Source organism: Lytechinus pictus, chromosome 9 (assembly GCF_037042905.1).
Source record: "Lytechinus pictus isolate F3 Inbred chromosome 9, Lp3.0, whole genome shotgun sequence".
In the NCBI taxonomy this organism is placed as follows: domain Eukaryota; kingdom Metazoa; phylum Echinodermata; class Echinoidea; order Temnopleuroida; family Toxopneustidae; genus Lytechinus; species Lytechinus pictus.
In genome coordinates this window covers 17,855,151-17,866,876 of record NC_087253.1, presented here as the reverse complement: position 1 = coordinate 17,866,876, position 11,726 = coordinate 17,855,151, and the positions used below count along the sequence as shown (strand labels likewise).

The following is an 11,726-nucleotide window of genomic DNA, read 5'->3' as shown; positions in this document are numbered from 1 at the left end:
AAAAGAATTTAAAACCCGGGTTTAACCCAGGTTTAGTTAAACCTGGCTATCATAATACCAAAATAATTAAACTACACTTAGACCAGAGGTGAGGTTTAGAGGAGGTTTAGTTAAACCAGGGTTAACTTTAGACTAGGGTTAAATTAAACCTGCTATCAGAATACGGGCCAGAGCGTTTAAAAATGAATCCTCCATGTCCAAACGATAAAATATATCCAATACTACATGTGTCATGTTTTCTTTATTATCTTTCATTTTGCAGTATTCTAGAATTCTAACCATGGCCGATGCAATGAATGCCATCTCCCAGAGTATGGAGTGTCCTGTGTGTCTTTCTACATTCACCGATCCCAAGATCCTGTCTTGTTCTCACACTTTCTGCAAGACTTGCTTGGACAACCTCTTGGAGTGCCACGGTAACTGTCAGATCCGATGCCCTATCTGCAGAGCTGTAACCCAGGTTCCAAACCAAGATGTCGGCAAACTACAGGCAAATCTTGCTTTGAAAAATGTAATAGAGGAAATGAAGTGTCATCCGCAGATTTGCACGAATTGTAAATCTAATGACAAACCCAGTGCTGTTGTCTACTGCCAAGACTGTGGAAAGTATCTCTGCACCACTTGTCTTAATATGCACTCTCAATGGGGAGACTTCATAGGTCATGACGTCATCGCCATGAGTGAGATCTCATCAGGAAAGGTGTCAGTACGTAGATACCGTAAATGCAGGAAACACCCGAAAGAAGACGATGGATGTTTCTGTTCCACCTGCAGGAGATTCACATGCTTCAGATGTGTTGTTATGGAACATACGGGAGAAGGACACACAGTCATCGAGGGAGCTGCTTATGAGGATAGACACATGAAGAGTATCGAAGAACTTAAGTCCAAGGTGGACACGAAACGATCATTCTTTCTAAAGTACATTGATTTCATAGATGATCAGAGCAAGAGTGTTGACAATGCTAAGAAACAGTGTACAAGTGACATCAACAAAGCATACGATGAAGCAGTCCGGCAGTTGACAGAGAAGAGAGAAAGCCTACTAAGAGAAGTCAATGAAACGACTGAAGGAGTAGAGAAAGAACTGGAAAGCATGAAGACCACGGCTCAGAAGCACATCAATCAGTTGACGACCATTGCTGAGATGGTAACCGATAGAACAAAGATACCGTTAGATATGGATACTCTGGCTGCACATGACACTTTATGTGAAGATTTACGAGAGGCCTTTGATCAAGAGGATCCTGACTACGAGCCGCCAAGAAAATCAAGCAAGAAGGGAAAAAGTGTAAGCTTTGAGAGAAACATTGGAAAGGATGAGCTAGGCCTTGGGCATATTGTTAATGTGGTTGAAAAGTACGTCATTTTGCCTACTGAGGATAGCCTTAGTGCAATGACTACTACACCGGACGGTAGAATGGCAGTAGGATGTTGGACAGGTGGCATGCATATCTTCTCTCCTGATGGTCAGCTTCAGCAAACAGTTCTCAAGGATGATGGAATTCGTGATGTAGGATTCCTCTCTGATGGTCGATGTGTTGCGATGGACACTTCAGACAATATCACACTGTACACACCAGAGTACGCAAAATTAGATGTAATATTTCAGACTCTAAGTAGTGATGCAGGGGAATTTCCTAATCTCTCTGTTGATGGTGATGATCAGATCTATGTGAGCTACTGGGAAGCCAAGAAGATCCTTGTATTTTCAACAGCAGGTGGGCAAGCAGTCAGTGAGATACCATGCAACGGGTATGAACCACAGCAAATCACTAGTTACCATGGTTCTCTGATCACTTCATCAGATGATACTATCAGATTGATAGACAAACAGGGTGCTGTACAACATAAATTAAAGAAACCGGATAGCAACCTTTACGCTGCTGTATCTCAATGGAATACAATCCTGGTAGCCAAGGTGAAGCATGATGAAGGTTTGGTGAGCATTGACGAGTATACAAATGAACTAAGACACATCCGAAACCTTGTTAATGATTACAAGATTGAGAGGCCTGAGAGACATTGGTATTATCTCCAGCAGTACCGATCAGGAGAGATCGCTTTCTGCACTCCGGAAAGACTCTACATATTCCACTGAATAGAATGGATGACATCAATTTTGATGCATAGTATGATATCACCATCTTGTAGTAGGGACATGTGTGATATCCAGTAATAATTTCCCCTTTCTGATAATAGGATCATATGTACACATGTGGTATATAATTATGTAAACATATACCACATACCATTTCCAACACCTTTCTCAACCCCTCCCCCCCCCAAAAAAAACCCCCACCCATACCCCCAAAACATTACGTTGCCTATCACGTTGAACTTTTAACCTGTTTGCATTTACCAGTAAGCATCTTGCATTTCAAAATTCTCTTCTCTGTATCCGATATGTAATTTTAACTACAAATCCATACAAAATCTATTTTCATCCAGTTGACATTTAGATTTAGTCAGGATTTGTTTACTTATAAATGGCATAAAAATGTTTTTCTTTGAATAAATAATCTAATTTGATTTAAAATCTTAATACACACTTTAAGTTCTTTTAAATGTGTTGGAATGGCTTAGGCCCTGTTTTGAAAATCAATAGTAAACCCTGCAAATAAAGCGCCCTAACAAAGTCATACTCGAGGTATTTACAAGATTTAATTTGACCATTGTCATTCAAGATAAACTATGTACTTGTACAAATAAGTCTAGATATATTTTTTAAATCAACTATCTCCGTCCTTTTTGTTTTTCTATACTGTACAATAATTTCTGTGGAAAATACACAGCTGTTTGAACTAATATATGGACAAGTTCAGAACATATTTCAAAGAAAGAAAGTAAATGTTGGAATTTTCTAGTTTTACCCGTATTATGAGATACAAAAGTTACAAAACCATACCTTCTCAAAAAGAAAATTTTTGATTAAAAAAAAAAATAATAATATCCCGTGAAGACAATTTACTAATCAAACTTTATGTTACTTTTGAAATTGTGATTCCATTTTGCTGAAACTTTCATTGTTTTTCTCATTTAATTTATTGTTTATTTAAAAATCAGAATTTAGTAGACCTACCTTTTTTTAGTGGTTGCGACATTGAAAATATTTCCACTCGTTATTTCAAAGAGTGTGTAGTATTGCATTTATTGAAATGTTTATATACTATATCCACTATAATGACGTATATCTGTAAAAAAAAAAAATCATGATTGGCACAGCTGTAGCAAGTAGGCCTGTAATATAATTTTTCCGTTTTTTATGTCATGTTGTGAACGTCGTAAAGAAGAACGAAATTTCTTCATTAAATAGGGAAGAAAAATATAGCATGAAATGTATTACACCAATAGATCACGAAAACCTAAATGTGATGTTCTATATATTTGTTTTGTGTGTTTTTATGGCTGTCTACGATATCGTAATTACTGGAATATTATAAATAAGAATCAGGTAACATTATTGTTTATATACAGTAGCAAAACATGGATATAATCGCATCAGTAGATACTGGAAATGAACTTAAATTGGTGGTTTTACATTATTTTGTTCAGACAGTTTTATTTTATTTTGTTTAAGTACATAATTTATTTCCTGTAATAAAAAAAAGGAAATCAATTTTTTTTTTTTTTTTTGTTATTTGTTGCAGTATCGTAACAGATCTGATATTATATTTTCTGTTTGTTCGTTTTTTTATGATCGCTTGCGATAGCATAATTCTAATACTATAATGCAATACTCGATAAGAATCAAAGCTTTTTTAATTTCGGGATTTTTATAGGTGTAAAAAAACATGTGCATGCATATAACGAGAACTTCGAGAAGTACTGAAGTATACATACTTACATTATTAATATCTGCGAAAACTTTAATTACATGTTATTTTGTTTTGTTTTGCTGGAGTTTAAATAAACTGCAATAAATCTCGTGTATATTAACGATGGAATTTCCTTTGTCTATTTATTCATTTATTTAATGTTTATAGACATTTTCTTTACTTTGTGTGTGTGTGTGAGGGTGTGTGTGTTTGTGGGGGAGGGAGAGGATGGGTGGGTGAATGTTAGCGTGTTTGTGAGAGAAGTAGAATGGGTGAAATAGTGAGAGATTGACTGGGAGAAAGTGTCAGAGGGTGTGTGTGTGGGTGTGTGTGTGCGGGTATGTGAGATAAATAGAATGGGTGATAGTGAGAGATTGACTGGGAGAAAGTGTCAGAGTGTGTGTGTGAGCGTGTTTGTGAGAGAAGTAGAATGGGTGAAATAGTGAGTATTGACTGGAAGAAAGTGTCAGAGGGTGTGTGTGAGCGTGTTTGTGAAGGAGGAAGGAAGGATGAAATAGTGAGAGATTGACTGGGAGAAAGTGTCAGAGTGTGTGTGTGAGCGTGTTTTTGAGAGAAGTAGAATGGGAGAGAGATGATGTGGTGTGTGTGTATGTGTGTGTGTGTGTGTGTGAGAGAGAGCATGTTTGTGAGAGAGGAAGAATGGGAGAGAGAGAGAGATTGAGTAGGAGAGAGGCAGTAAGATATGGAGTGGCAGTGAAAATAACAAGAGGCAGAAAAAAATAAGAAAGAAAATTATCAAAAGGAGAGGCCTGGGTTAAGATATTTTAAAAGAGAAATACACGGTATCTAAAAGAGAGGTAATGTACAATATACTACCCCGTTATTTTATTGAGAGGGTGATAAAGTCACCTTAGGCCCCCCCCCCCTCCCCTCAGCCAGTCCATCAAAATATCCTGCCAAAGGAGCTAGATCCACAACGGTATTCTTAAAAAAATATTAAATATGAACACAGGTAGATTTATTTTATACCTAATTGTTCACAATTTATTTTATACCCAATGTTCACATGGTAGGGTAGTGTATCATGACAATTTCATAGGTTCGCATAAGAATATTGCAAAATGGGAGAATCAAAACCTGGTAAAAAGCTCGATTTTCACGGCATTGTTTAAATTAAGTGGATCTAACCCCTTTTGCAAAGAAACTCCTCATATATATATATATATATACATGTATATATATATATATATATATATAGTACATGTATAACTTTACACACATATATATATACTGTATATATACATATTTTTATATAAATATATATAGAGAGAGAGACCTTTATATGTATATGTTATTATCTCTTTTTCAGAGATAGGTTGATATTGCAACGTGCGCGCGACTAAGGTCGAAGGTCGGTGGGAAATTCCCAGTCACTAAAAATAGTTTGAACACGAATTACCAAACAGCTATTATAGTGAGCAATAGCAGAGCTAAAGCAAGACAAACTGTACTGAGACTGCATATAATACATGTAGTACTATATCAAGTTCACTAATACTTTTCAGGCCTGTTCAAACTGTGTCTGAGATTGTCAAGTCCCAGTATTAATAACGGACCAAAGGCATAACTATTGAGGTGAGTGAATTAACAAGGAGATATCTACATGTGCATTTTTCATTATCAGCCCTTTTACGGTATAGTTAGAAACAAACTTCATTAAGATGAAACGATCTGTTCCTGATCTGGCTGGGTACTCCCCGCGGCCGGGTTATCCATGTTATCCTTGCTATGTACCAATAGTCCGCTAGATATGATCAACATTATGACCGTCAAGTTCGTTGGCTATGTATAATATGTATATTTTTTTACTGGAAGTGGTTGTATATATTCTAGGGTGTCTACTCCAAGAATCTGACATGCAGGTCGTGGCACATGCAGGTACCCTAGCCTTGGGCAATTTCTTTTTATTGACGTCATATTAGCCACACCCATTTTTCGCATTCCTCTTAATGATGACTTTTCTATTTTACATAATAAAAATATACCGATCGATTTCGGCTTAGACCATGTGCAGGTAATTTTTAAAATTAAATTTCGGGACTAACGGTAATACAACATCATACCATACCCAATTTGAAAGTATGGAGGTTAGATATTAATAAAATATTATGATTTTTTGGAAGGAAAAAATAGGTGTTGCTATGGTAACCAAATGATATTTATGTACGTATATATATATATATATATAGAATTTCTACGGCATTGAATAAACTATTTATGATTATATATACACACACACACACACATATATATATATATAGTATAGTAATAGGGTGGAGCGAGTTGCTTAGATTTTAGTTGTACAGACTGTTTCCCCCTGAGGGTTCATCAGCAACTAAATCAAATTTAATGTTAAATTTTGTTAAATAAAAACATTAAATTTGATTTAGTTGCTAATGAACCCTCAGGGGGAAACAGTCTGTACAACTAAAATCTAAGCAACTCGCTCCATCCTATTACTATACTACATGAAGCTCCTATATGTACATGTAGTTGAGCACTTTTCAGTAACTGCAATTTCGTATAGTCATTATATATATATATATATATATATATATTGAAGCGGGGTTAGCTATATGATGAAATTACAATAGCCAAGCACCAATTACCGACATAAGGCGTGTAGATAAATCCGAGTAGAAATCCTCCGATACATTCAAAATGTTCCAATTATTGCACGATCCAAATATTTGACACAATATACACAAAATCACACAGATACTATCACAAAAATTAACTTGGCTATAGCACAAGCGGTATTTTGGTTTTTAATTCTCTTGGTGAAATGACGGAGGAAAGGGGTAGTACGATCAGTCTGGAATATGAGATGAGGTGGAAGAGACAATGTATGAAGTTTGCTCCTGATGAGATGATAGAAGCCCATAAAAGTGTTAAGTTGACGACGTTCTCAAAACACGTGTTTACATAGAGTAAAACAAGAGAGAGGTAACAATTCAGAGAAGTTATAGTGAGTCACAGGTGGGTGTGCTCTACGAGTCATTACTGTGACATGTTTCTTACCAGGGAGTGGGAGTAACTGGTATCCAATGGTAATGTCATCTCAGAACATGAGTAATATAAGGCAAAGCTGGGAAATGAAGAAGGATGAAATTTGGAAAATACTACAATATTATATAAATTTAGCAATTTTAGTTCTTCCTATTGAATAATAAAGATGAAGATTTATGGACTTATTATTGTAAAGAGATTGCCCACATTGTCAGCTTTTATGTAGACGCCAAAGAATGCCATTGATCAACTGGAGTAAATTGTAATAAATTCATATTCATATCCACCCGCTTTCCTTTCCATTTTATTCATTTTCTCAATTTTTCCCTGGTTGTAAACCTTTTTTTTTTAGAGGGGGGGGGGGGCGCAGGCGGGTAGCTAGGGGGACTGGCAAAATGCTCCCGAAAAGAAAAAAAAGAAGGGGAAAATGAGACAAAGAATAAGCGAAAGAAGAAAAGGGAAGAAAGGTAAAGCTTTGTTGTTGTTTTTTTCCTTTTTTTGTCAAAAGAATAAAAACCGAAACGAGACGTTTTTCTTTCTTTATACAAAATTTTGCTTCCGCGCGGGAAAAAATATCAAAATTGCCATTTCCTTTTGTTTTCCACAGCTTTTCTTACTCCGTTTTTACCCTTCCCGGCTGTGGGAATCGTATGTTCTGGCCATAAATTATAAAGTTTACATAGGTGTAAAGAGTATGAAAAATATATTTTTTTTAATTGCATTGACACAAAATTTCGGCTCTTCTGTTCGGAGCGGGTAAACATTACCGTCACTCCCCGAGTCCCCAAATGCTATTTCTTCCGCTTTTCAGCAAGTAATTTTTGGCAAAGCATCTGCTCAAAGGGAGAGGAATTAAATTTGTGCCGTGCTATTCAAAAGAATGTACGATATTGATTGCATTCTATATCGCTGACGCTGCACATCCATCTCCTGTCTTGTTTTGCGCCATTGATTTGAAATTTTGAATATCACTGAAGTTTCTTAATCAAACAAAAGGAAGTGCTTAATATGGGCAAAATTACCAAAAAAAAATCTTCCAAAATAAATCACAAAGGTTTGCATGCTTCGCGAACATGGTAAAGGAAAAGTCCCTTTCACATTTTTAGCTCGTTTTTCTTTTTGTAATCGAGTTTCAGAGAAATTTCTAAATTTCAGAGCTTCAACGCCATTCGCGGGAAGGAATAGGGCTTATTTCCTTCTTGCATATACCCTTCTTCTACTCTGTTTTGCGACTTGAGTTAACGAAATTTAATGGGAATAAAGTTTATACAATCAAATCTGATGTGACCAAGGTAGGCATAATCATATCATTTCTCTGTTCTTATAAAACGTTTAAGCTTCCGCGCTTCCTGCGGTAAGAGGAATTATTTCAAATTCTTCAATCTTTTCCAATTTTTTTGGCGCTCATAATTTCTTTCGAAAACAATTTTATTTAATCACACAAGTCAATTCAATTCGATTAGATAAGGGTACTAGAGATGCAAGAGACGCCTTTTGATATGGATTTGATGAGATATCAAAAGCTTCGCCCTCCGCGCGGGAGGGGGACCCCCCCCCCCTCCTGGCACCTTCTCCCCTAGGGAGGGGGCTTCGCGCGCTCTGTAAGTGTTGGCACGCTTCGCGTGCACTTACCGCCCCCTCCAAAATTAAATTCTGGCTACGTAATTGGGGGGGGGGGGGAGGGGGCACGTTTCACCTTCCCTATTCCGTACCTCCTTATATTTTTTGTCTCGCCTGCATAAACAGAGCGAGACTATAGGCGCCGTTTTTCCGACGGCGGCGGCGTCAGCATTGAAATCTTTACCGAAGGTTATAACACCATATCTTAAAAAGTATGATACCATAAATTGGTATATAAACCTAGTGCATGAAACGTGAAAGGTCAGTCAAGTATTACTGAACATCCTGCCTGAGTTTCTGGTTACCTAACCAAGGTTAAACGTCAAGGGTCAATGAACTTATACCATGTTAGGAGAATCAACATCACAATCTTAATAAACTATGGTTAAGTTTTTGAAATGTCATAACTTAGAAAGTATAGGAACCAAGTTCATGAAACATGGCCATAAGGGTATTGTAGTATTAATGAATATGCTGCCCGTGTTTCAGGTCACATGACCTAGGTCAAAGGTCATTAAGGGTCAATGAAGTTTGTCCAAGTTGGGGGTATTTGTTGAATTACCATCATAACTTTGAAAGTTTATGGATCTAGTTCATAAAACTTTGGCATAAGAGTTATCAAGTATTACCGAACATCCCATGCGAGTTTCAGGTCACATATCCGAGGTCGAGGTCACTTAAGGTCAATGATCTTTTGCTATGTTTAGGGTAATTGTTGAATTACATCATAACCTTGAAAGTTTATGAGTATAATTTATGAAATGTAGACGTGGGGTAATCAAGTATCACTGACAAGTCATTAATGGGTCACATGATCAATTTCAAATGGCATTCATGAACGTATTAATATATCATTACATGAATGGTGTTTTTTGTGAATAATTTTATAGTAGTTTTCAAAGTCTGCTGCTATATTGATTCTTATAATGCAGGCTAGACTTCCAGAGGCGCTCCACTACATAGGTCAAGTGTGACTCACATTTATAGAGCGTTAATTATCCCCCGGTAACCCTTTTTAATGTTGATGTAAGTTAAACGACAAAAATATTTCCAATACTGTATGAGTCATGTTTTCTTCATTGTCTTTCATTTTGCAGTATTCTAGAATTCCTACCATGGCCGATGCAATGAATGCCATCTCCCAGAGTATGGAGTGTCCTGTGTGTCTTTCTACATTCACCGATCCCAAGATCCTGTCTTGTTCTCATACTTTTTGCAAGACTTGCCTGGACAACCTCTTGGAGTGCCACGGTAACTGTCAGATCCGATGCCCTATCTGCAGAGCTGTGACCCAGGTCCCAAACCAAGATGTCGGCAAACTACAGACAAATCTTGCTTTGAAAAATGTAATAGAGGACATGAAGTGTCATCCGCAGATTTGCACGAATTGTAAATCCAATGACCGACCCAGTGCTGTTGTCTTCTGCCAAGACTGTGGAAAGTATCTCTGCACCTCTTGTCTTAATATGCACTCTCAATGGGGAGACTTCATAGGTCATGACGTCATCGCCATGAGTGAGATCTCATCAGGCAACGTATCAGTGCGTAGATACCGCAAATGCAGGAAACACCCGAAAGAAGATGAGGAGTGCTTCTGTTCCACCTGCAGGAGATTCACATGCTTCAGGTGTGTTGTCATGGAACATAAAGACGAGGGGCATCAGGTCATCGAGGCAGCTGCTTATGAGGATAAACACATGAAGAGCATCGAATACCTGAAATCAAAGGTGGACAAGAAACAATCATGCTTTCAGAAGTACATTGATTTCATAGATGAACAGATGAAGAGTGTTGACAACGCTAAGAAACAGTGTACAAGTGACATCAACATAGCATATGATGAAGCAGTCCGGCAGTTGACAGAAAAGAGAGAGATCCTACTTAGAGACGTCAAAGGAACGGCTGAAGGAGTAGAGAAAGAACTGGAAAACATGAAAAGATTGGCTCAGAAGCACATCAATCAGTTGACGACCATTGCTGAGATGGTAACCAATAGAACAAAGATACCGTTCGATATGGATACTTTGGCTGCACACGACACTCTATGTGAAGAGTTACTAGAGGGGTTTGATCAAGAGGATCCTGACTACGAGCAGCCGAGAAAATCCAGCAAGAAGGGGAAAAGTGTAAGTTTTGAGAGAAACATTGGAAAGGATGAGTTAGGCCTTGGACAGATTGTTAATGTAGTTGTAAAGAACTTTATTTTGCTTACTCAGGATAGCATGAATGCTCTGGTTAGTACACCAGACGGTAGAATGGCAGTAGGATGTAACCCAGGTGGCGTGAATATATTCTCTGCTGATGGTCAGCTTCAGCAAACAGTTCTTAAGGATATTGAAATGTATGGCGTAGGATTCCTCTCTGATGGTCGATGTGTTGTGATTGACACTTCAAACAACATTACACTGTACACACCAGAGTACACAAAGTTTAATGTAATGTTTCAGACTCTGAGTAATGATGAAGGTGGCTTTTCTAATCTCACTGTTGATGGTGATGATCTGATCTACGTGAGCTACAGGAAAGCCGAGAAGATCCAGGTTTTTTCAACAGCAGGTGGGCAAGCAGTCAGGGAGATACCATGCAACGGGTATGAACCACAGCAAATCACTAGTTACCATGGTTCTCTGATCACTTCATCAGATGATACTATCAGATCGATAGACAAAGAGGGTGCTGTACAACATGAATTAAAGAAAGGGGGTAGCTTCCTTTACGCTGCTGTATCTCAAGGGAATACAATTCTGATAGCCGAGGTGAAGCATAATGAAGACTTGGTGAGAATTGACGAGTATACAAATGAATTAAGGCACATTCGAAACCTCGTTAATGATTTCAAGATTGAGAAGCCTAAGAGATATTGGTGTTATCTTCAGCAATACCGATCAGGAGAGATCGCTTTTTGCATCGCGGATAGACTCTACATTTTCCACTGAAAATAATGGATGACAAACTTTGATGCATAGTATGGTATTATCATCTTGTAGGGCTTATTATATTCACTCGCGTTGGTAATCACTCGCGTCGCGTTGGTAATCACACGGGTTTTTGATTTTTGGCGATTTTTTTTTCATTTCGGTGCGATTTTTTTTCTAACGGTGTCAATGGGACAAACACGCTGGGAAAATAAAATGAAATTGAAATTCGAGTTTCGTTTTAAGCCGGCAAGTGCCTTAAATAAGATGTACTCGACTACTGTTTTAACATAACAAACAAGCAAATCAGCCATGTGGCTCAACTAACTTAGAATAGATCCGG

General features: G+C 37.6%; 2 protein-coding genes across 2 annotated transcripts; both read left to right on the top strand.

Annotated features, from left to right (window-relative positions):
* The first annotated feature begins 266 nt into the window (after positions 1-266).
* On the top strand, positions 267-2,101 carry LOC129268721 (tripartite motif-containing protein 2-like). The gene has a single exon (XM_064104328.1). The coding sequence runs from the start codon at positions 281-283 to the stop codon at positions 2,099-2,101; it is 1,821 nt and encodes a 606-aa protein (XP_063960398.1). The 5' UTR covers positions 267-280.
* Positions 2,102-5,265: 3,164 nt separating this feature from the next.
* LOC135155522 (tripartite motif-containing protein 2-like) lies at positions 5,266-11,498 on the top strand. Its single transcript, XM_064104843.1, has 2 exons — positions 5,266-5,414; positions 9,566-11,498. The coding sequence occupies exon 2, from the start codon at positions 9,584-9,586 to the stop codon at positions 11,402-11,404; it is 1,821 nt and encodes a 606-aa protein (XP_063960913.1). The 5' UTR covers positions 5,266-5,414; positions 9,566-9,583; the 3' UTR covers positions 11,405-11,498.
* Positions 11,499-11,726: the final 228 nt, after the last annotated feature.

What these genes read in the sequence shown, in the direction of transcription:
- LOC135155522 (XM_064104843.1), top strand. Translation starts at nt 9,584, where the DNA reads ATGGCCGATGCAATGAATGCCATCTCCCAGAGTATGGAGTGTCCTGTG.
- LOC129268721 (XM_064104328.1), top strand. Translation starts at nt 281, where the DNA reads ATGGCCGATGCAATGAATGCCATCTCCCAGAGTATGGAGTGTCCTGTG.